The sequence below is a fragment of the Halichoerus grypus genome, chromosome 11, assembly GCF_964656455.1.
Source record: "Halichoerus grypus chromosome 11, mHalGry1.hap1.1, whole genome shotgun sequence".
Taxonomy (NCBI): Eukaryota; Metazoa; Chordata; class Mammalia; order Carnivora; family Phocidae; genus Halichoerus; species Halichoerus grypus.
The window spans coordinates 17273600-17296859 of record NC_135722.1 but is presented as its reverse complement, the minus strand read 5'-3'; the positions used below and the strand labels follow the sequence as shown (position 1 = coordinate 17296859).

Here is a 23260-nt window from a genome sequence, read left to right as displayed (position 1 = left end):
GCAGGACTATGGGCAATAAATTCCCTCAGTTTTTGTTTGAGAAATTTTTTATTTTTCTTTCTTTTTTTTTTTTTTTTAAAGATTTTATTTATTTATTTATTTGACAGAGAGAGACACAGTGAGAGAGGGAACACAAGCAGGGGGGAGGGAGAGGGAGAAGCAGGCTTCCCACTGAGCAGGGAGCCCGATGCGGGGCTCAATCCCAGGACCCTGGGATCATGACCTGAGCCGAAGGCAGAGACGCTTAACGACTGAGCCACCCAGGTGCCCTGAGAAATTTTTTATTTTTCAAAACCACTTTTGAGGGATAATTTTCCTGAGTATAGAATTCTAGCTCCATGGGGTTTTCTCACTTTGAATATTTCTGAGGAGAAGTTGGATGTAATTGTTCCCTGTGTTCCTCTAGAGGCAAAGTGTTTCTTTTTTTTCTCTCTTCTTCCAGGATTTTTCTAATATTTGATTTTCTGAAGTTTTAGTATGATATGAACAGGTGCAGTGTTTTTGGTGTTTATCCTACTTGGTGTTTTCTAAGCTTCCTGAATCTGTGCGTTGGTGTCTGACATTGATTTGGGGAGAAATTGGTCATTATTGCTTTAAGTATTGCTTCTCTTCCTTTCTTTTTTTCCTCTGGTATTTATGTTGTGTATATGTTACACCCTTTATGGTTGTCGCATAGTCCTTGGATATTCTGTTCTGGGTTTTTGTTTTTGTTTTTTTGTCATATCCTCAAGCTCAGAGATCCTTTCCTCAGCCCTGTCCATCCCATACTGATGATCCTGTCATAGACATTCTTCATTTCTGGTACAGGACTTTTGAATGATTGTCCAGCATTTCTTTTCAATTCTTTTTTAGAATTTCCATCTCTCTGAATATCAAATGTGGAAGAGCCCTTAAGCATCATGTGATCCTGTCTCGATTGTAAGGTGTGAAAATTGAGATCTGGAAAGTTAAATGGCTTGTCAGCATTTATTTACCATTTAATGGCAGAAGCCCAAATTAGAATCAGATCTGTTCCACTCTAGTACTCTTTTTACTACGTTTATTAAAGTTGGTGCTACAGAAAAGAGCCCTAAGTTGTGGGCCATCCTCCAGCTGATATGTCACTAATTACGTAGCACAATCCCTGGTTTCCCTGGGAGACCTATTGCTTTCATCCACTTTGGAATCATTTAGTCATTCTTAAATATACAAGGCCTCTCTCACTTAATTTGAACATGTGGTATTATTAATGATACTGCCTTGGTGATTGAGAATCATGTTCTGTTTAGTTAATGACGTTCAGAGAAACCTATATTGGAGAAAAGCCTTAACAGGTTAAAGCCAGCCTGATTCAAAGCCTAGCCGCAGTTCTGGATTTATCCTTTGAGGCAGTCTGTGGTTTCGATAGTACCATGATGAAAAGAACACAGACTTCAGATTAGACAAAGTGGTTTTGAGTTCTGAATCTGTCAGTTAAAAGCTTTGTGACCACAGACAAGTTAACGTTAATCTTTCTGAGCCTTGTCTTCTTGTCTGTAAACTGGAGATATGTTAATTATAGGATTGTTGGGAGGGTCAAGTGAAACAGTATATGCCATATTTAATTGCCATAGTCCCATATTTTTCACATTTTAAAATCTCCGATGTCAAGATTGTATTATAATTGATATCATTTTGATATTGTGCCATGTCTTAATTGAGAGCTTTTTCTTTCTTAGTGTTATATAAAATAATGGTGCATCTTATAATTATTGGTGTCAGGCAGCTATCTCATATTCACATAGATGCACAAATCCTAAACAAAATGGTAAAATTGAATCTGGTAGTATATAAAAAAGGGATACTATATCATGACTAAGTGAGATCAGGAATATAAAGTTGGTTTGGCACTGAAAAACTTAATGTAGATTACCACATTAACAAAACAAAGGAGAAACCCCATCTGATCATCTTCTAAATATAGAAAAAAATCATTAGATAAAATTCAACAACCATGCTTGAGAAAAACTCTCAGCTAAATGAGGAATAGAAAGGAACTTCTGCAATTTGATAAAGGATATTTATGAAAAATCTACATCTAACATAACATGTTACTTACTGGTTAAATATTGAATGCTTTCCCCTACAGTTGGGGTCATGTCAAGGATGCTCACTCTTTTTTTTTTTTTTTTTTAAGATTTTATTTATTTATTTGAGAGAGAGAGAGAGAGAGCACATGAGAGGGGGGAGGGTCAGAGGGAGAAGCAGACTCCCTGCTTAGTAGGGAGCCCGATGCGGGACTCGATCCCAGGACTCCAGGATCATGACCTGAGCCGAAGGCAGTCGTTTAACCAACTGAGCCACCCAGGCGCCCAAGGATGCTCACTCTTACGATTTGTATTCAATATTGTACTGAAGATCATAGGCAGTGCAAAAGGAAAATAAATAAAAGGCATAAAAATTGGAAAAGAAAAAGTTAACATGTCTTCGTTTGGAAATGATGTGGTTGTATACTCAGAAAAGCCAAAGTAATCTACAAACCACTGTACTAGTAGGTGAATTTAACGAGGTCGTAGAATACAAATGATTTGGCTCTAATGAAAATTCAAATTTTTACTTTGTCAGCTGTTTTCTTGTTGTGGTATAGGTGGTGATCTTTTGTGATCTTCTATAACCTAACTAGAGGTGGAATCAAACTATTGATTTTATTATGTTTATTTCATAATTATTGACCTTCCTGGATTTTGTAATTACTTTGCAGATTTCTAGTTGATTGTCTTGATTTTTCTAGATATAAAATCCTATCAAATAATTATTGCAAATACTTACTGCTTTTGTATTTAAAGTAATGAAATCCGTATTATGGTCTTCACATAAGAGGACAGTATCAGGAGGATATTTAGATGAATATAAAAGAAAACTCCACTAACAATTGCCTTTTTTTTTTTTTTAAGATTTTATTTATTTATTTGACAGAGAGAGACACAGCGAGAGAGGGAACACAAGCAGGGGGAGTGGGAGAGGGAGAAGCAGGCTCCCCGCTGAGCAGGGAGCCCGATGTGGGGCTCGATCCCAGGACCCTGGGATCATGACCTGAGCCGAAGGCAGAGCCTTCAGCTTAATGACTGAGCCACCCAGGCACCCCTCCACTAACAATTGCTTAAGGAAATCAGGGTTTACATGTCTCACATTAAAAGAAACCCAGAAGTTGGTCATCCACGGCAGGTATAGTGATTCATCGATGCCATCAGGATAGCAGGTTTCTTTCTATATTTCTGCTCTGTCACCTTCAGCATGCTGGCTTTTTCTTTTCAGTTACGATACATCTACTTCAATCCCAGCCAGCCATGTTTGCATTCCAGGTAAGCAGAAGAGAGCCAAGGGAAAGAACCAGAAGGCTTGTTGTAGTAGGGCTTTATCTTTTTATTTAGGAAAGCGCACATTTTTTTGCATTGCTGCAAAAAAGGCTGGACTATTTAGTATTTTAAGTTTGTTTTGTTAGTAAAAATGAGGAAGGTAATGGATGTTGAGGAGGCATTTATTGTCTGTCACGAGGACTGGGTATCTTCTGTACTGTGAGAAGTTGGGGTAATGGGAAGGGCGCTGCCACGAGCTCATGTGCATAAAATCTCGCTGAGTATTGCTGAGATTTAACAGTTTGGGATTTTGTTTTATTTGTTTATTTAAAAAATTATTTTGTAGCCCATTACTTTAGTGAACTTCTTCATTAGCTCTGATAGGTTTTTAGCTGATTCTCTAGACTTTCCTTAGTAGCCAATCTATGGAAAGCTCTTGGATTACTTTTCAAATTCCTTTCTTTTTTCTTTTTTCTTATTAATCACTTCTATTAGTTTTCTTTGTTTCATTTTTTTACATGATCAGATTGGGTGCTTTATTTTTGAACAGTAATTCTGTGTGCACATCAGAGTAAAGTTAAATATGAGACTAGAAGCAATTGAAATTTAGAAATATTTGAGGGCTCAGTAGATTTCATCTCTGAGCTTTTTAATAAAAAGTTGCTATGTGCTTTTCTGTTTTAAATAAGTAAGATATATGATTGGGCATCCACTTAACATTTAAGGCAAATGTCAATTGTTTTATTTAGTGAAATTATTAATGGGGAAAGAAAATGCCTTAATATTTCCACAAGCCACAAATCCCCATAGGTTTAAGGATTGTAATAGAATGCCACACCGTATGTCTGTAAACTAGGTTAAAAAAAAAAAAGTATTACTGGGTGAATACAGTTTTACAGTTTTTAATTTTTTCAAAGAATACTAAAAATTCTTTGATACATCTTCCTCTAGGAGGTGGAGCTTAATTATCCTCCTTGGGAAGACAGACCAAACATAGTGACTTGCTCCTAACCATAGAATATGGAATGAGATGGTAACTATACAGTGGGGAAGCCAGCAGAGCCCCCTCCCCAACCAGGTGATCGGGGTTTACTTCCCCGTGATATGTCATGTTGATAGCATAAGTCCCCTGATAATGATGAGAATAATGATGAGAAAGCATTTGATATCACCTCCGGAGTATCCCAAAATCCATAACCTCAGTCTTGGTGATTAGAAAACATCAGACCGACCCAGAATGAGGGACATTCTGCAGAATGCCTGCCCAGTACTATTCAAAAGGGTCCAGGTTGTAAAAGACCAGGAAAGACTGAGAAACTGTCTCAGGTTGGGAGAGACTAGGGAGATACGACAACTAAAGGCAGTGCAGTCCCCTGGACTACATCCTGGAACGGGAAAAGGACCTTAGGGGAGAACTGGGGAAATCTGAAAAGAAAAAGTCTGTAGTTTAGTGAATGGAATTACCTACATGTGAACTTCTTAGTTTTGATCATTGCACCACGGTGATATGGGGGTAAGCTAGGTGAGGGATGTTCGGGAACCCTCTGAACCACCATTGTTTCTCGAAGCCTCACATTATTTCAGAATTAAGTTGTTTTTTTTTTTTTTTAAAAGCACTTACCACTTTGCATGGTAATGAAACAAAAAAGATGGACACCTGCCAAAAAACTGCACATTGGCCTCTGCTGCAGAGGTGTGTGATTTTGTGTAAAATTCCAGTGAGTGTGACAGTGCCGTGTGCAGGTAACTGAAATGATGGGACAGGGAAGCTTCCCTGGTTGGTGGAAAAGTGCCCCAGAGGATCAGACTTTCAGGCGGAGGATGCATCTGAAGAGGGCAAATAAAGTAGCTCAGGATCAAGGGAGTGAAAAAAAGCACTCTCGTGTTTTCTGTTGTAAGGTATTCTAAATGCAATGAAGTTAACAAAATAAATATTTTAAGCAAAGGAAAAAATGGATGCTGATAAATTGTAGGTATATTAACCTTTTTTGCTTCAGAAATCCCTTTTTATTTTAAAGTAAATTCTATTTATTACTGTTTGTTGAATTCTTGGGTATAAAGGTATATTACATGTTTGTGACCTTCCTCTGCTCTAGAAAAGGCTTCAGTCCATGAGAAGAGCCTCTGAGCGGTTTGGTTGATATTTTTTTCATGTAACTCTTACGTTTAGAAGAATGGAGTGAGCCAAAGAAAAAACAAACCCAGCAAGTTTGCAGTAATTCTCAACTAGAAATTAGGATGCTTGGATTATAATTTGACATCACCACTGAGTTTTTATGGCTGTCAGGTAGAGATGACCTGAGGGTCTCTGCTGCCGCCAGGATTTGATGAGGTTGTCCAGCAAGGGCATCAGGCCCCCTGCTCTGGCACTCTCCCCTTTCCAGAAAGGCCGTGAGGGAGAGAACCACTATAACCCTGAGCGTGCTGCACAGCAGGTTTGGGAAACCCATTTTGTCAGAGCGAACAGATGAGAAGGACATAATGAGCTTTGGTACGTGTGTTTGGAAAGACTTGGAATCCCTTCGGAAGTTTTCAGATTCATCTTCAGACATGGCTTTGAGAGATTAATCCCTGAGGTGTGGAAATATCTTCCAGCCCTGCACCTGAAATAAACGGTTGCATCGATGCTCGTGTGTTAAGGGGAAATTTCCCAAATCTCCCTGGTGCTCAGACGCAGAAGTGCCTTGACATCTTTAATGGTAAGGTTGTTCCTTTAACTTGTTGAGGGAGAAGGTGAATGCTTTATTTAATGTCTTGGTTCTCTGAGCTGCTTGAGTTGGTGTTTTGTTGTTTTTCATTAATTTGGGGAGATTCTTAGCCATTATTTCTTTAAATATACCTGTTGACTTGTTTTCCACCCCGTCTTCTGGGACTCCAGTTACAGGCATGTCAGAACATTCGATGCCTTCCCGTAATTCTTGGATCTCTCTTTTCTTTCACTCCTTTCCTTCTGTGCATTTCAGTTTGGATAATTTTCTTTTCTTTTTTTTTTTTAAGACACAGCCTTGGTATCTTTTATTTATTTATTTTTTTAAAGATTTTATTTATTTGAGAGAGAGAGAATGAGAGAGAGAGAGCACATGAGAGGGGGGAGGGTCAGAGGGAGAAGCAGACTCCCTGCTGAGCAGGGAGCCCGATGCGCGACTCGATCCTGGGACTCCAGGATCATGACCTGAGCCGAAGGCAGTCGCTTAACCAACTGAGCCACCCAGGCACCCCAGTTTGGATAATTTTCTATTTCAAGTTCACTATTTCTTTCCCCTGCTATTTCTGGTGTGCTGATAAGCCAGTTGAAGGAATTCTTCATTTATGATACTACATTTTTATTTCTGGCATATCATTTGGTTATTTTCTTATAGTTTCCATCTCTCTATTGAATATTCCCATCTGTTGATGCAAGTTGTCTACCTTCTTCACCAAAGATTCTTTAACACATTAATTACAGTTATTTTCAAGTCCCTGTCTAATAGTTCCAACAGCTTGGTCATTTTTGGTTTGGTTCTGTTGACAGCTTTATATTATGACAATGGATTGTTTTCACTTATTTTTTTTGTTTCTGGAAAATTTTGATTGAATGATAGACATTCTTTATAGAAAAACCACTCTAAAGTAAATGTCACGTGCAGAAATGGGCACGAGGCTGACTGGCCTAATGTGTAACAGGCCGGGTTTGGATTTTCTCTTGCCTAGTTCACCTTCAGCACACCTCAGACTTCAGCCACTGCCTTGTGCTCTGTGTGGGGCCAGGGTACAAAGGAGTTCCTTAGAGTTCCGCCTCACCCCCTGCTTCCAGCAGGCCCTGCCCTGCCTGTGCCACACAGGAGGCCTTTTGCCCCAGCGATGGACTACCACTGCTGCATGTGGTGCCGGGTTCTTGGTGGGGACGGTGGGATTCTCCCTTCCCGTGGTCCAGTGTCAGTCTTGGGCAGGCCTGTTTGCCGGGCTGTTGGAGGGGGCTTCTCAGGTTCTGCTTCTCCCTGTGGCAGCTCTGTTCTCTTCTTTACTGCGAGGGGGCTTGGGTCAGAGAGAGTTTCCTGCCCCTCTTGTAAGGGCAGGGGCTTTTGCTTTGCCCGCTCCCTCCGGGGTGCTCTGAGGAGAGCTGGAAGGGTTCGTCCCCCGCCCCCAGTGGCGGGCTGCCTTTCCACCCCTCTCCCACAGCCGGTACTTCTGTGTCTGCATCTCGAGGATGGGAGGGTTTCCTGCTTCTCTCCCAGCAGTTTAAGGCTTTGCTTTGGATGAAAAAATGTCCAAGAAATGGGCAGAGTGTACCTGTGTGCCACTGAGGGGGCCTCTCTTTGATTTCCTTCCCTGCCCCGGTCTTTCTAAGAACATCCAGGAGAAAAGAGCTTGCAAGGGAATGCAGACTTCCCTTGTGTCTAGAGCTTCCAAATGATCCTGCTAGCCCACACTCAGTTTTAAGAATTCGTTTTTAGTTGTTTTCTTTGGCTGCCTTTACTGCAGCACCTCTACCTTCTGTGATCTTCCAAAGCTGTCCCATTGCTCCCAGAGGAGCTTGTCACCCTTTGAACTTCGGGCTCCCCTGATTGCCTCATGACCACAGCTCTCTGATGGGCCTAAGACGGTTATGATGTTAGTGGGTTATCTGGTGGCTTTTTGTCATTGTTATGGTGGGGTCCATGTTCTCTTGTGGCTTTCTGCCTCCTGAGCAGAAGCAGATGCTTTTTGTTTGACCAACTGGTGGGTTGGGGGCAGGGAAATAGAGCAGTATTCGAGCAAGTACTGATCCACGGGTACATGTTATTGTCAGGTGTTTGGACAGCATTAGCACTTGGAATTCAGGACAGAAGCATAACTACCTGGTTTATTGTTTGCTCTGTGTGTGTGGGTGGGGGGGGTTTCATAACGAAACTCCTTTAATAGGCTAAAACGAGGCCATTGATGCAGGTCACATTCAGGAGGTTCTGACGAGAAGGGCAGGGCAAAGTTGGCTGGTTGCTGCGAGGGCCTCGGAGAGCCATCATTGTTCTTTGGGGATGAAGATGCTCTTGGACGACTCTGGGGTAGTTGGCATTCTTATCTATGAATTTTGTGCTGTTAGATACCCTGACCACTCCTAGGTAGCAAACTTACCTGGTGTAGTTTTAGAAACTATTTATCTCCTTCATGGTCTATACCTAGTTTGTACTAAACATAATGTGAGGAACACTCTTGGTCCTATTTCTGCCTTGCCGTTCCCCCTAGGAATAGATTTGTCTTCTTCTCCTCAAAGCCATTTCCCCCATCTCACACCTTTTAAAACTCTGTATACAAGATGTGATCATTATTATTAAAAGATGGGTTGGTACTTAGAAGATTTGGAAATTTCCATGAGATGCCTGTGGTGCCTGTCCTGCCTTGTGCCTTTGAGGGAGTGGTGTTAGGTGGGTTCGCTCTTTCAACAAGGGTCTTGACTGCCTCCTCTCTGACGGGCACTGTGCCAAAGGCTGGGAGTCCGTGGTGAGCAAAACCAGATGGTGCCTACTCTCCCGGTTTCTGGAGAAGTACTGTCCTCTTCCTTGGAAGCTTGGAGATTAAGCTAGAAGGGACATGTTATTGGTTCTCGTACTTTTCAGGACAAAGTTCTGTCACTCCCATTTGATATGTTTGTATTATTTCTAACTCTGTTCTCTTACCGGTTGGATTTCTGTACTGTTTTCAAGAATTGAGATGAATGGGATGCAACATTGGGGTCCCATTCTGTCTGTCCTCTTCCCCTCCCTCCATTCTTACCCCAAAACAGTGTTGAATGTATTCTAATGTAAGTGACAAAGACCCTAAGGGGACAGAGTGGATATAAGTATTGAGGACAGAGCTAACACTTTCGGATTGTCTATGCTGCACTGGTACTGAGTGAGGAGCTTTATAAACCTCATTGAATCTTTGCAGCCTCATGAGATAGGTGATATGCTCTCCAGCTTGCAGATTGACTAAACACAGAGGCTATGTAATTTGAATTGTGCAAGATGCTCATAGCCTTTCTACAATACTGCACTGGCTTTCTTTAAATACTTGTTACTGCTCATCCTGTTTGGCTTTATGTTACTGAAAACCCAGGAAATTAATGACTTTTAACTGATGTATAAACTGAGGTAGCAATTTTAATTTGAGATACCTATTTGCTTATGATAGCTTTAAGTTGGCCCAATTCCTGATCTTTAGGAGCTTTATAATTCTCACGATTGAAAGTGTTAGGAACTTTGTGGTTCTTATGCTTTGAAATCTGCATGTTTTATAAAATTATGGTGGCATATGTTTAATGAAGAAAGGTTAGATGCTTTGTTCAAGATTATGTTGGTATGACCAATGAGTCTGTGACTTACCTCTTCAGCTGTGCAGCTTCCACAACGTAAGTGACTGAGGAATTTGCATAGCTGCTGAAGACACCCTCATTTAACTTCTCAGGAAGTGATAAATGTGGCCCATGTTTTAGGGGGAAAAAGGAAATCAAAACATAATACGCATTTGCTTATTGGATGGGAACAGCGGTGCTTTTGTGCATTGACAGCATAGCTGAAAACTCCTTCCTTTCTGCCAACGAGTGGCTGATACTGAATCCTGGAGGGGCCATAAATTACGATGCCTTCTAAATACTACAAGGTGTTACCGAGGTCCTGCAGAAATAGTTAAGCCTGAGAAGTTCACTTATCCTCAGGTGGAGATACTTGAGCTCCGATTATTGGCGAAGCTTGCATCCTTTCTGAGTGAATTGCAATTTGGTGGGCAGGGCGAGATGATTTGAGACATCTTAAATTGGAAGCATTGTCGTCCAGTTGTGCCTTTGGCTGGTATGCTAGGTGGATTTGTTACCAGTCATTGTTTCCTCTAAATCCGAAAGGCTGCTGTCTCCATTGTGCCGGACTGTGAACATAAAGCTTTGGAATGCTCAAGTTTGAGTGCGGCTTAATTCGGTATGATTTAAAATAAAAGAACATATGATGGATCCATGTGGGTGGAAAAGGGGGTAAATGTTTAAGATGTGTGTGTTTATGTCTGGCTTTTTCACACCTTTTTAGTTTCTTAAGGAAAGACCATTTCCTAAAATGGAGTGTGGTTGGTACTCCTTGTGTTCTAGAATGGGGTGGGAAAGATCCTGGGTTTGAGTTGTGACCCTGCCACTTAACATCTTTGTATCTTGGTTTCCTTGCATAGAAAATGAAACTGCCCCAGGTAAGCGACAGGCTGTTTCCAAAGAGCAAATGAGATCGTGCATGCAAAAGTCCACTTGCAGCAGGTCATCCTAACACCTGCAAGGATGCTAGTAATTTTTAAAAAGCCAGTTTCCACATCCGTGAAGCTCACAGTCTAGTTGGAGAGAGAAAAGTGGTCATCTGAAATAACGGGAAAACTGTTCTAGAACAGTATATAGCAGAAACAACTTATAAAGTAAAGGGTATAAGTGCTGTGGGATTTCCTGGTAAGGAGAGATTGTTGGTATTTGGGGTGATCAGTAAAGGTTTCACAGGGAAGATAGATTCTTTCAGGTCTCATAAAATGTCACTATTTTGGCTAGATGACAGGCAGGACAGCAGCAACGTGACTAAGCAGGAATGAGATTGGAGTGAGTAGGGTATATCTAAGAAGCAGTGGCAGGCAGCCAGCCACCAGGCCGTGCCCAGATGGCACACTACAGGACTGCATAAGCCAGATGCCCTTGGTAGCTAAATCTGGGTCAGCTTTTCTTTGAGTAGGAGAAATCCTCATTGTGAGGCTTTGCCTCTTTCTTACACTTCTTGGAGAGAGTAGTCATCACACACCTCAGCAGGCATCCCAGGCTTTCCCTCATGAATGGAGGACTTGCCTGGGAAACAGAACCAAAGCTGGCAGGTGTAGACTCGAAAGTATCTTTTTCCTCCACCTCTTTCCGTTATATTTCGAATTTCTCATGTTACATTTTCACATGTTCACTTCCTTGCAGAAATCCTCATAGCCTCTGATTTTGAGTGGAATCACAGGTCTGAATGAAGCTGGACAGACAGGTCACCTAGACCAGGATCTCACTTTCTTGGGGACTGAATCCAAACTCTGCTTGGATAAGAAACTGTCTTCTTTCAAAAGACTGTGTTGGGCTATGACAGAGTAGCTGGTATTAGAGTAACCCTCCAGCCACGGGGAAAAAAGAAGCATGAAAGCTTATTAAAATAGATAAAGCAGCAGTGTAGAGGAATTCGAGAGCAATCCGTGCAGTCGGTGCTTAAGGGACTGTGGTTCCTGAGAGAAGGGAAGCATAGCATGCTGAGCTGCATGTTTCCTCTGGCTTTTTCCCTGAGGGCTTTTCTAATTCACAGTCTGGGCATCTGGAGCCTTACGGAAAGCAGTAGTCCCATAGGGCTGAGAGGTTGGAATTTGGGGCTACCCCAAAGTATCCAGGATTTGAACGACAAAATCCCAGGAAGATGGGAACCACAGGGAAGTAAGCAAAAATTGGGCATGCAGTCTTCCCTTGAAGTGTTTGCCAACTCCTGAGGTGCACGGGATCAGAACAAGACTCCAAGACTCCCTGCAGAATGAAGCAGCTGGGAGCTTAACAAGCTGTGCAAACATTGTAGCAACCATATATAGTGCTGGTGAAATGGAGTTGGTGTTCAAGGGCCTGCCAAGGTCGAGGGGTCCTGGTAAGTACCCCAGGCTTTGCCTGAAGGCCCAAAGGGCCAGACTGCAAGAGTAAGGGAAAGCCGAAAAAAGTTGGCCCTAACAAAACTTAAAACCAACCACTGATAGGATTAAAGTGGTCTGACTGCATTTGTGTCTTCCAGAAGAATGTTACACTCTTAGGCGGAAGATAATTTGGTATATCCAGAACCTCTGCAGTTTTTAATATAGAATGTCTGGTGTCCAGTAAAAAATTAAGAGGTATGCTAGAAATGGAAACCAAATGACCAAAATGAAGAGTAAATACAGATAGTAGAAAGAGACCCACAGGTGATTCAGATATTAGGGTTATCAGTCAGGAGCTATGCTTAATAAAATAAGAGAATTTCAACAAAGATGTGAAATCTACTTTTAAAAAAGTCAAGTAGAAATTTTGTGAGGCACCTGGGTGGCTTAGTCTTATAAGCATCTGCCTTTGGCTTGGGTCATGATCCCAGGGTCCTGGAATTGAGCCCTGTGTCAGGCTCCTTGCTCATCAGGGAGCCTGCTTTTCCCTCTCGCTCTCCCTCTGCCTGCCGTTCCCCCTGCTTGTACTCTCTCTCTCTGACAAATAAATAAAATCTTTAAAAAAAAAAAAATTTGTAACTGAGCAATACAGGAACTAAGTTGAGAAGTCAATATGTGGATTTAATAGCGGTTTAGACACACACACACACACACACGATAGAGGATAATTGGGCCAGGAGAAAAATTAGTAGAAAATACCCAGATGGCAACGCAGAAAAGAGAATAAGACACATATGGGGCGTGGTGAAAACATTTCTGTATGTATATTTAGAGTCCTAGGAGAAGAGAGTGTGACAGAACCAATATTCCAAAGAAATACTGGCTGAGAGTTTTCTAAAAACAGTGAAAGACATCAAACCACAGAGCGAAGAAGCTTGACAATCCTCAGTGGGATAAATACAAAGAGCCACGCCTAGATACATCAGAGTGGAACTGCTGTGTGATGAAGACAGAGAAAAGCTTAAATGTAGTCAAGAATAAAGGGCAAAGTTTTGAAATAACACATGGTCTCTGACTATAGTGCAATCAAAGTAGAAGTCGGTAACAAAGATAAATAGAAAATCCCAAAATGTTTGGAAATTAAACAGTATACTTCTAGAAAATTAATTGTTGTACCTAAATTATAAAGAAAATGATATGTAATTGTGTAGGACGTGTTTAAAATAGTACATAGAGGCCAATTTGTAGCTTTAAGCATATGTTAGAAATGAAGAAAGATTAAAATTAGTAATCTAAACTTCAGTCTCAAGAAACCAAATGAAAGGTGGATTAAGGTCCCCCAAAATAGAAGAAAGGAAATAAAAATAAGAACAGAAAGGAACAAGGTAGCAAAAAAAAAGTATGACAAAGAAAATCAACAAAACCAAACATTGGTTTTTGAAGAGATTAATAAAGTTGATAAATCTCTGGTAAGACATGGCGAATACAAAGAGAATGTACATTATCAATATCAGGAATGAAAAGAGGTATATTACTACATGTTTCACATGCATTGAATAAGATGTTAGCACACATTTAGCCCAATAAATTTAACAGTTTAGGTGACATGAATACATTCCTTGAAAAATACTTTCGAAACCGACATGCTCATTAAAATATGTATAATCCTGTGTCTATGAAAGAAGATTAATCCATGATTTAAAATCTTCACACACCAAAAAGCACCTAACCCAGATGGCTTTTAGGTGAATTCTTCTAAATCTTTCAAGAAAGAAGTAATGCCAACCTTGCATAAAATTTCTCAGGGAATAGAAAAAGAAGGAACACTTTTCTATTCATTTTAAGAGGCCAGCATAACCTTGACACAAAACCTGACTTAAACATTACCAGTGTTGACAAAAGTAGTCAGACACAAAAGAGTAAATACTGCTTTGATTCCATTTGTATGAAATTCAGTAGGAGGCACAGTAGAAATCAGAATGATTACTCTTGGATGATTGAGAAAGTGCCTGGGAAGCAGAAGAGAATCTTCTGGGGTGCTGGAATGTTTGGTATCTTTATTTTGGTAGTAGTTGTAAGAGTATGTACATACCTAAACATTTCGTGAGTTGTACACTTAAGATTTGTGCACTTTATGCAAAAAAAAAAATGACTATAACTTGCTGTGGTATAACATTGATATTTTCATCAAGACATAGTTTCTCTTCTACCCAAATGGAATCCAGTGTGCATTTTACTTGCTCCCACTCTCTTTTGACTGCATTTGATAAATGCACACTTCTGATGCAGCTGGCTCGAACAGCAGGGAGCGTTCGCTGTAGGCTCCCTCCCTGCGGGAATAGAGGAATTACCCTGACCCAGGGTTGGCTGTGATAGAGCATCTCGTTCTTCCACTGTGTCTCACTTGCTCACTGAACACAGCGTTGTTTCCTTTGCAGGCACGGTGGTTCTGGGAAGCGTACTTTCAGTCAATTAAAGCCATTGCCCTGGCCACTCTGCAGATTATCAATGACCGCATCTATCCATATGCTGCCCTCTCCTATGAAGAATGGAATGACCCTCCCACTGTGGTGAGTGAATTCCCCTGCTAACCATGTCAGCCATGGTCCAGATGTCAAGATGGGACAGAGAAAGACGTACTGAGTGTAAAGTTTATTTAAATTCTAGCTTTCTAAGATGAGAGTGTGCTAGCTGACAAAGTCAGCTCCATTTTGAAATGATAACAAAAGTAAGAAATACAGAAGCAGCAGCTTCCAGTTTGTTTTGAATGTGCTTAGGAAGACAGTATGCTTATTTATTGCAGAGATAAATGGGGAGGCCTGGCTCTTGTTGGAAATCAAACACTTCCTGATGACTTTTGCAGTTGTAATGCCTAGAACTCTTGAAAAGATTCTATGAGCAGCTTAAAAATAATAGCTTGTATTTTGAGTGCTTACTCTGTCAGGGACTGTACTCAGTGTTTCACGTAGATGATTTCAATGAACGCTGCCATCACCGTGGGAGGAAAATAATCAGCAAAATCGATCTAGAGGCATTATGGATGGCCACAGTCCAGACTTGCTCCAGACCAGCTGAGGCCCCTGGGTGTTTCCAGCAGAGAGCTGGGGTGGTCGGAAGCTGCTCTCAGGACTTCCTCCTTGCTTGAAGGAGTCCTAAGGCACTTGTGGCCTGGTAGGGATTGTCAAGGCAGTGGCCACACTTTCCTTCTCACGGAAAGTGCCTGCAGCACTGGGCCTGGCAGTTCTGCTTCCTAGCCACTCTGGAGCGCCCCTGTCTGCCTCATTCGCACGCCTCAAAGCTTTCCTGTCAGAGAACTAGATTCGAATCCATTCTTCATTCTAGATCAGTGCTGTCTTTCTGGCCAGCCCTGCTGGTCTCCTGATGCCACCTTCTCTCAATAGTGTGTATTCGGGCACCTGGTTAATCTTCATATAAGATCCTCCTCCCCGCCCTCCTGCCCTTACTATGTGTCGGGCACCCCACCAGGTGCTGGGCACGCAGAAAAAGCAGCCACGGCCCTCGCCTCAGAGGAGCTCTCCGCTAACCTGGGGAGTCAGCGAGTATGCCACGTGGTGTCCAGAGTGCCGGGGGCACGGCAGGGAGGTGGCACCCTCGCTGGGAGGGGCCAGGACGCTTCCTGAAATGGGTTGTCCTGAGAGGAAGTCAATATATGCTTGTGGTAAAATCCAGCACAACAAAAACAAACACCTTTCTATTGTGCTTGAAGGGGAATTTGCTTCTGTCCATCTCCTCCCTAGAATCCATTACTGGAGGTAACCTTCCAGAATGTTTCTATTCATATATAAGCATAAGTATATAATTTTAGAACACAGATGAGATCATGTTACACATAGTATTCTGTACCTTGCCTTTTTTACTTTAATAGGAATAGGTCATGGACTTGCTTCATTCTCTGTAGGTGTCCTTCAGTTTTAAGGATGGCTATAAAGTATTCCATTGTTGAGGTCTGTCTTACAGAACAAATCTATTATTGATAGAAATTTAGATTGCTTTTATTTTTTTCTATTTTCAAGTAGTAATACAAAAGATGTATTTTCATATATGTTTGCATAAATATGGGAATATATCTATAGAATTAAAATTCATTCCAGCTGAAAAATACCACACATTTTGAATGTTATTAATTTCAGATGAGAAATACACATATTTTGAATGTTGATAGATATTAGTAAGTTGCCCTTTCAAAAGACTCTACCAGTTTATAGTTCTGCCAATAACATTTTGGTTATTTGGACTCTCCATGCCTTCAGTAACCCTGAGTACTTGAGTTTGTGTTCATCTGCTTTTTACCAGGTAAAAGGTCTTATGTGTGTGTTTTTCAAGTGGAAGGTTGATATCTCTGTCATTTTCTCCCGGAGTACAGTTATAAAGCCTATTTGTATTTTATTGGTCACATTGAATTTTTAGTTTGTTTTAGGCATTTCAGTAGGTATTTATTGAGTGCCCACTACGTTCTATCTTCTAAACAGTGTTCTTGGTACTTGAAGTGTTATCAGTGAACAAAGCAGCAAAGATCCATGCCTTTGGGGAATTTAAATTGCAAGGGGTCTTGCTATCTGGAAGCAAGATTTGTCTTTCTAGTAGAATTTTAAAGTTTTCTTTATATTGGCCTTTCACAATTCCTGATTAATTTTTTCTTAGATGTTTTACCTTTCTTATGCTCTATAAAGGAATGCTTTCTGATAGTATAGTTTCTAACTAGTTACCATTGTGTAAAGACACATTATTGGCTTTTGTATATAAATTTTGTTAACTACTCTTTTACTGAATTCTACAATTATTTCACTTTTTTAAAGTTGATTCTCTTGTGTTTTCTAGATATACAATCATATGTACAAATGCTAATTCTCCCTCTTTTTTCCAGTACTTGAACCTTTTATTTTCTTTTATCTAAATGCATTGGCTAGTACTTCCAGCACAATGCTAAATGATGATCTGAGTGTTAAAAGAGAAGGAAGTGTTACCTAGTCAGAGAAAGGGGTGATGTTGGTCCTATGCAGAAGGAATAGCAAATTCAGAGGTGCAGAGGGACTGGAGAGCATGTAAGTTTAAGGAACTTCATGGAGGTGAGTGTGGCAGGACTGAAGGAGGCTCATGAGGGAGAGGCAGAAAATAAAGCCTGGGGAGGGCCCCAATCACAAAACACCTCATATGTCACGGAATGTGTTGGCGTGTTATCTGTGGGTTATTTAAACTGGGACATAATGTGGTGAGTTTGCATTTGGGTCAGTCAGATATCAGTGTGGAGAATGGATCACTTGCAGCAGAACAAGAACAGAGGCAGGGGCCTATTTCAGGAGTCCAGGTGAGAATTAATAGGGGGCCGATTTGAGGGATGGCGGGAAGAACTGACTATGCTAATTGGAGATTGAGGGCAGTTAGTGGGAGTGAGGCATATGGGGCATCTTATCCAGGTAGGGAGTGTGGGCACATGGGGGTCGTGGGCCAGGGTGATGCTGGCGCCCAAACTCAGTCTGACTGCAGGGCCTTCGACAGTATGGCTCCAGCCTGCTTTTCTGGTTTCATTCCCTTCTCTTGTCTTTCAGGGGTTCTGGCAACACAACCTTGTCCTTCCTGTGTATGCTCCATGCTTTGCCTTCTCTGTGCTTTTGTGACTGTTCGTCCTTTCACTGAGATGCTTTACTCCACCATCACCTCCAGTTGTCCACATTTTATCCACATTTCAGTGACCTGCTCATATACCCCTTCCTCCATCAGGTTTTCCTGGACCCCTTAAATAGGAAGTAATCTTTCCTCTTTGTAACTCTACCAGTGTGTTATCTGTGTTTCTTTCCTATCACTTAACATGCATAGAAGCACAATTTCCTGTAGAGTTTTAAACTTCTTAAGGGAATTTCTGAGTTATCTTGGTATTTCTTATAATATCTAGGACAATTTAATTCAGATAGGAGGGCCTTAATGTATAAAGGAGGGAAGGAGAGAGACAGGCAGGGAGACAGGGAGGGAGGGAGGAACATTGGGATTCCAGGACTCACCCATCTGCTGATATGACATCCACTGTTTTTTTTTGTTTTGTTTTGTTTTTTGTTTTACGTAAACCCTGTTGGGAAGGTGTGGAACGTGATAGATTCTTTCCCATCTATTAGGTGGTCATAATGAGACTCAGTGCATAAGAACTTGTCTAAGGTCATATAATTGGCAAGTTGTATAAACAAGTGAGAACCCAGGTCTTTTGATTATCTTGAATTGCTTATGGAGTTTTGTAGGAGCCATTGAGCTTCCTCCTCTGGGCTGAAACATTTCCACTATTCCAAGTATATGGCATAAGCTTGAGATGAAGAATACTCATCCCTGTTCCTCTGCAGGAGAATACATGTAGATGGGATGGCCATGACCCAGCCAGAAGGTGTGGAAAGAGTGGGACTTTATTCTGTACTTTTACCTAAAGCTCTAAGAAAAGTCTAATAAGAATAAATGGTTGGAATTTTGGTTCTCTGTCTTTCATAAGACTATGGGCCAGGAGAAAATAGTACATGAAAATTTGTAGCTATGAAATAGATGTGTTTTAATGTAGGACAAAATGGTCAAAGTGCTGGACTGTCAGTTTGGGAAAGAACGTAAGTATAAAAAGCTGAAATCTGGATATGCAAATGGAAAATATAATCTGTGTTTTTTGTTTAACTTCTTAAATTGTTCTTTTCAGGCTAATTTAGTGCTCACCACGTTTCTAGGAACTCAGGTGCTGAGAGCCCTGATTTAGATCAGTGGGTTGTACATTTCTGCATCTTCAGTGAAGGCAACTGACAGGAGGTCTGAGTAGCGCTGATTTATTTATAGTTAACTTTTCCCCTCCCCTTTGGAAATATTTAACCTACTCTAGATGTGATTACTATGAGCCCAACCTGCAGGGGAGTCTCCCCTCTAGATTCCATCAAATTTACAATATCAGACACCCCGAGGTGGGAGTAGGTGTGGATCTTGGCCAGTAAATCAAGGGATGGTCTGGTGTTTCCAAAGATACGCTGTTAGGGCTTCCAGCCAGCCACGCACTCTGCTTGCTCAGAGCAGAGAGGGAGGGGTGAGAGCAGAGAGTCCTATTTTGCCAGATGCTGCTGCCTTGGTTTAATGTAAAAAAAAAAAAAAAAAAAAGAGGACCTCTGAGTGTGTGTAGATTCTGAAGATAGCAAGGGGTGGCCTTGCAAAAACCAAGTGTTTGTGTCACCAGTGACATTTGGCATTTCTATCTCTTGCCTGGTAGGAGGAGGTTACATTACCCACGTTGTGCCACACTCTCAAAACTTGAAAAAGTTTGACAAAATAATTCTTGAGCATAACTTTAAAGTAGCAGATCTGTCTGGTTTGGAGAGATTGGCCCTTTGTTTTGACTCTTGTCTTTGGAAGGAATTTCTCAGCAAGTTAAGGTTCCTTATGCAGGGACAACGAGTTTGCTTTTACTGATTAATTTTCTTAGTTCCTTATGGCAAGGGTGCCTGTCTTTCACTGCCTTTTTGGTCTCTCCATGCTTTCATTTTTCTCCCTTTTTTGTAGATATCAGCAAAACTATCATCTCCCCAAGTACTCGACACCTGTATCACTTCTAACGTTCGAGTCATTTCTGGTCTTGCCCGTGGCAGGCTCATCCTTACATCTGGGCCTCGCCTATGGAGTGGGGGAGCTCCTCGGACACCCTGTCTTGCCTTACCTCTGGTTCTCTGCCAAATATGAGCACATCTGGAGGACAGAGATGGAGGCAAGTGAGAGTTCAGTGTGTTATGGGGATGCAGTAGGGCAAGAACTGTGAATCTTGGGTTTCTGATATGTGCCACCAAAACCATATCCTTTCACTGGCAGTTATTTTAAAACTCAATATAATATGGGCCTAAAATCATGTTGGAGAGTAGAATATATTCCCAGGTCACGTTTTTACGATGTGATTTGAAAGATTGTACCCCACCTTATCAGTATGTCGTAATTTTATTTATCCAGTCCCTTTTGACGGACACTACATAGTATTTTTTTCAAATTTGCTATCCTAGATAACACTAATCAAGAGACCTCAGATTTTTCCCTTTTCTGCGTTGACCATACTGGACCTAGAGCAGAAAGGAGAGATAGCAGGGGTCCCATGGCCTTTGACAAAAATTGATGAGGAAAATGGCGAAGTGACTTAAAATGGATTATCGTACCCAGCATAAGAAAGAGGTTAAAAAATAAGAGCTTATTCCTGTGAAATCTAGCCGGAGGGGCGACTTAGCTCTGAGCAAGACCTCAAGACGTGGAGTGTATACTTAGCTGGACTTCTAGGAGCCTCACGTCCAAGCCTTAGCAAGGGATTGGAAGGGGGGAGTGGGCATCGGAGCACTTGATGGGCACTTTTTACCCGGGAGGCGCAGGAATCAGAGCTGTGGGTAAAAGGTGGCACAGCTTGCCACTAGCTCCCATAAGTTCTGAGGGAGGTGAGTGCATACTTAGTACGCATCAGAATCTCCTGGAAAGCTTGTTAAAACACAGATTGCTGCCACTCCACCCCAAGTCACAGATTGAGTAGGTCCGGGTGGGGTCCTAGAATTTGCATTTCTAACAAGTTTCCAGATGGTGTTGATGCCACCAGTCCAGGGACCATACTTTGATGTGGGATTGATTCACTGTGTGTGTCCTGACTCACCCACCAGGGAAGGCTTTCCCTCTCCTCCTGTCCAGTTCCTCTTCTGGACCCCTCGGGCCTGGGTCCAAACCATCCAGAGCCGGCTCAGAGTGCATCTGTCTCCGCCCCATGAAGTATTCCGGGCTGGCTGCACCAAGATGGCCAGACGGCAGCCCCCACTCACCAATGTCGTGGTTGTACAAGCAGCTGAAAATATCACTCAGCTGTAAACACTACCAAGCAATAAATCACTCTGCAGGCTGAAGAAGCGCCAGCTCACATGCGTGAAAGAGAGCTCTGAGTTGAAGAGATACCATGTTAACAGTCTGTTTAACTCAGCTCCGTGCCCTTTAACTTCCAGGTTGTGGAATGTTTCTCTGGAATTTGAAAGCCTACCCTGCCCCCAGGAGGCCTTCTAGGCTTATTCTCCCCTTCTTCCTCCCACTGCCTAGATAGGACTAAAGTATGTATGGAATTTAGAAATTTAAGCTTGAATTTTAAGTACATACATGTAAGCTTTTTGAAGTCTTGTTTTTAGAGGTATCACATTTGTCGGATCTCAGTTACACAAGGGCTCCAGTACACGGCCATGAATTCCAAACCTTCCCTTGTGTAGACTTTGCCACTGAACTGTTCTGTGGAAACAAGCTAGAAAGTCTCAGATGGTCAGTAGCCAGGGAATAAAGAAAGCTGAGTTAGGTCTGTGGGTGGAGAGATGCAGGAAGATCCAAAGAGCTTGATCTGGGGCCCCAAGCAAAGAACTTGGCTGACTCTGATGGTCAAAAAATGGAAAAGACGAGGTCACAAGCCAGATCCAGATGGGGAGGATGTGTAAGGAATATAAAGGGATGAGCCTGGGGGTGTGGCTAAGATGATTGTGTCAATGAGATCTTTTGCACGAACACCCTGCCTTCTTCCTAATAGAGAGAGACTCGTACACCTGTGTAACGCACGCCCGCATGGCCGCTGCAGTGGAGGTGATGGGTGCATTAGCACACACGCTTTCCCTGAATGCAGTCTTACCTCCATTGCTTTTACAGAGGCGAGTTTTATGGCTCTGGCTTTCATGAATCAAAACCTGACTGCTTCCTTACATCATACAGCTGGTAGGAGGCAGTGACTACAATAGTTTTTTGGAGTCTTGTGGAAGCTTGATCTGGCAGCAGATTGATTAAGAACATATTGAATGTTTTGGCACAGTCATCCTTGGCACCTGCCCCAGCTAGCACTTATTAGCACGTAATCTCTTTCTCCTTTTTGGGGGACCACTTTAATTCGCCCTTGATGTCTGCTTAAATGATTCAGTAGCAGAAGTTACCAGGAAGGTATAGTTGCTGGGTATTATAACATCAGGATAATGAAGTTTGTTTTCATTTCTAATATCCTATGGTAGTTACCTGCCTCCCAATTAATGAATATTTGGGTGTAATTTTCTAATAAATGGGTTTGTTGCAGCTGCAGCATAGAAAAATTTCCCCATTGCTCCAACTAGAGGTTGATTCTTGAACGGATCTCAGTTACACAAGGGCTCCAGTACATGGCCAATTTCTAAGTATTTTCTTGATTTTTTTTAAGATTTATTTATTTATTTGAGAGAGAGAGAGCGAGCATGAGCCAGTGGGGGAGGGGCAGAGGAAGAGGAGAGAGAAAATCCTCTAGTGGACTCCCTGCTAAGCATGGAGCACAGCTCAGGGCTTGATCCCAGGACCCTGAGGTCATGACATGAGCCGAATGGATGCTTAACCAACTGAGCCACCTAGGTACCCCTTTTACTTGATTTCTAATTAATCTTTTTTTATAACTTCTTATTCTTTTTTTTTTTTTTGAGATTTTATTTATTTGACAGAGTGAGAGTGGCAGGCAGAGGGAGAGAGAGAAGCAGGCTCCCCGCTGAGCAGGGAGCCTGATGTGGGGCTTGATCCCAAGACTCTGATCATGACTTGAGCCGAAGGCAGATGCTTAACTGACTGAGCTACCCAGCTGCCCCAATAGCTTCCTATTCTTATTGTAAGAATACAGTACTTTCTCTCTCTGAAGATAGTGTGATTTTTGTTTTTATTTTTCTTTAGCTCCTTTTCCTTTGAACTCCTTTATCAGTTCTTCATTTTCTCTCTTTTATATTGGCAGCTTTCTTCAAATACCTGATGTTTTCAGCAGTCTTATTTGAAAGTGAGACTCTGAAAGCTGATTGGGAGTTCTCTGTAAAGCTTGTCAACTGGTGAGCTTTACTTAGGTTAAGAGGATGGGGACCCAGTCGTTTGCCCAGATGTCAGTGTTCATGGGTTATTTCTGTTGGATTGGTTCATTGATCCAGAGAATAATCTTTCTGCCTTTGGGAGTGGGGGAAGATGGATAATGCCTGGGTTGCAAACATTTGAGGAGCTGAATAGAGGGGAAGGAGACAGGTTCTCATTCTTCATTTATAGGTGATCACTTAATCCACTGTATTCAGTGTGGTGCCTCACCCTGCTTTCCATGTCTGGGGTCTCTGACTATGGAGTCTCTCTAATTCATTTTCTCCAGAGAATAAACTTCCCTTTTCCTGCTAAGGTGGCAGGGGGGACAGGAGGACAGGGAGAGGATTGGCCTGCCTGTGACTATCAGTTTAAGGGATCTTGGAACCACTGTTCTTTATTTCTGTTTTCAGAGTCCCTTCTTCCCGGACACCTAGTATCTCCAATTTTTTTTTTAAAGATTTTATTTATTTATTTGACAGAGAGAGAGA

General features: G+C 41.8%; 1 protein-coding gene across 3 annotated transcripts in view; it reads left to right on the top strand.

Moving 5' to 3' along the window:
* The window catches only part of EXT2 (exostosin glycosyltransferase 2), a 130432-nt gene that overhangs the window by 54368 nt on the left and 52804 nt on the right, over positions 1 to 23260 (top strand). For 2 of the 3 annotated variants that reach the window (XM_036097686.2, XM_078058139.1), the window contains exon 8: positions 14348 to 14479. The exons of the other annotated variant lie outside the window; for it this stretch is intronic. In XM_036097686.2, the coding sequence (XP_035953579.1) occupies positions 14348 to 14479 (132 nt within the window). The remainder of the gene's footprint in view (positions 1 to 14347; positions 14480 to 23260) is intronic. 3 annotated transcript variants of the gene reach the window in all.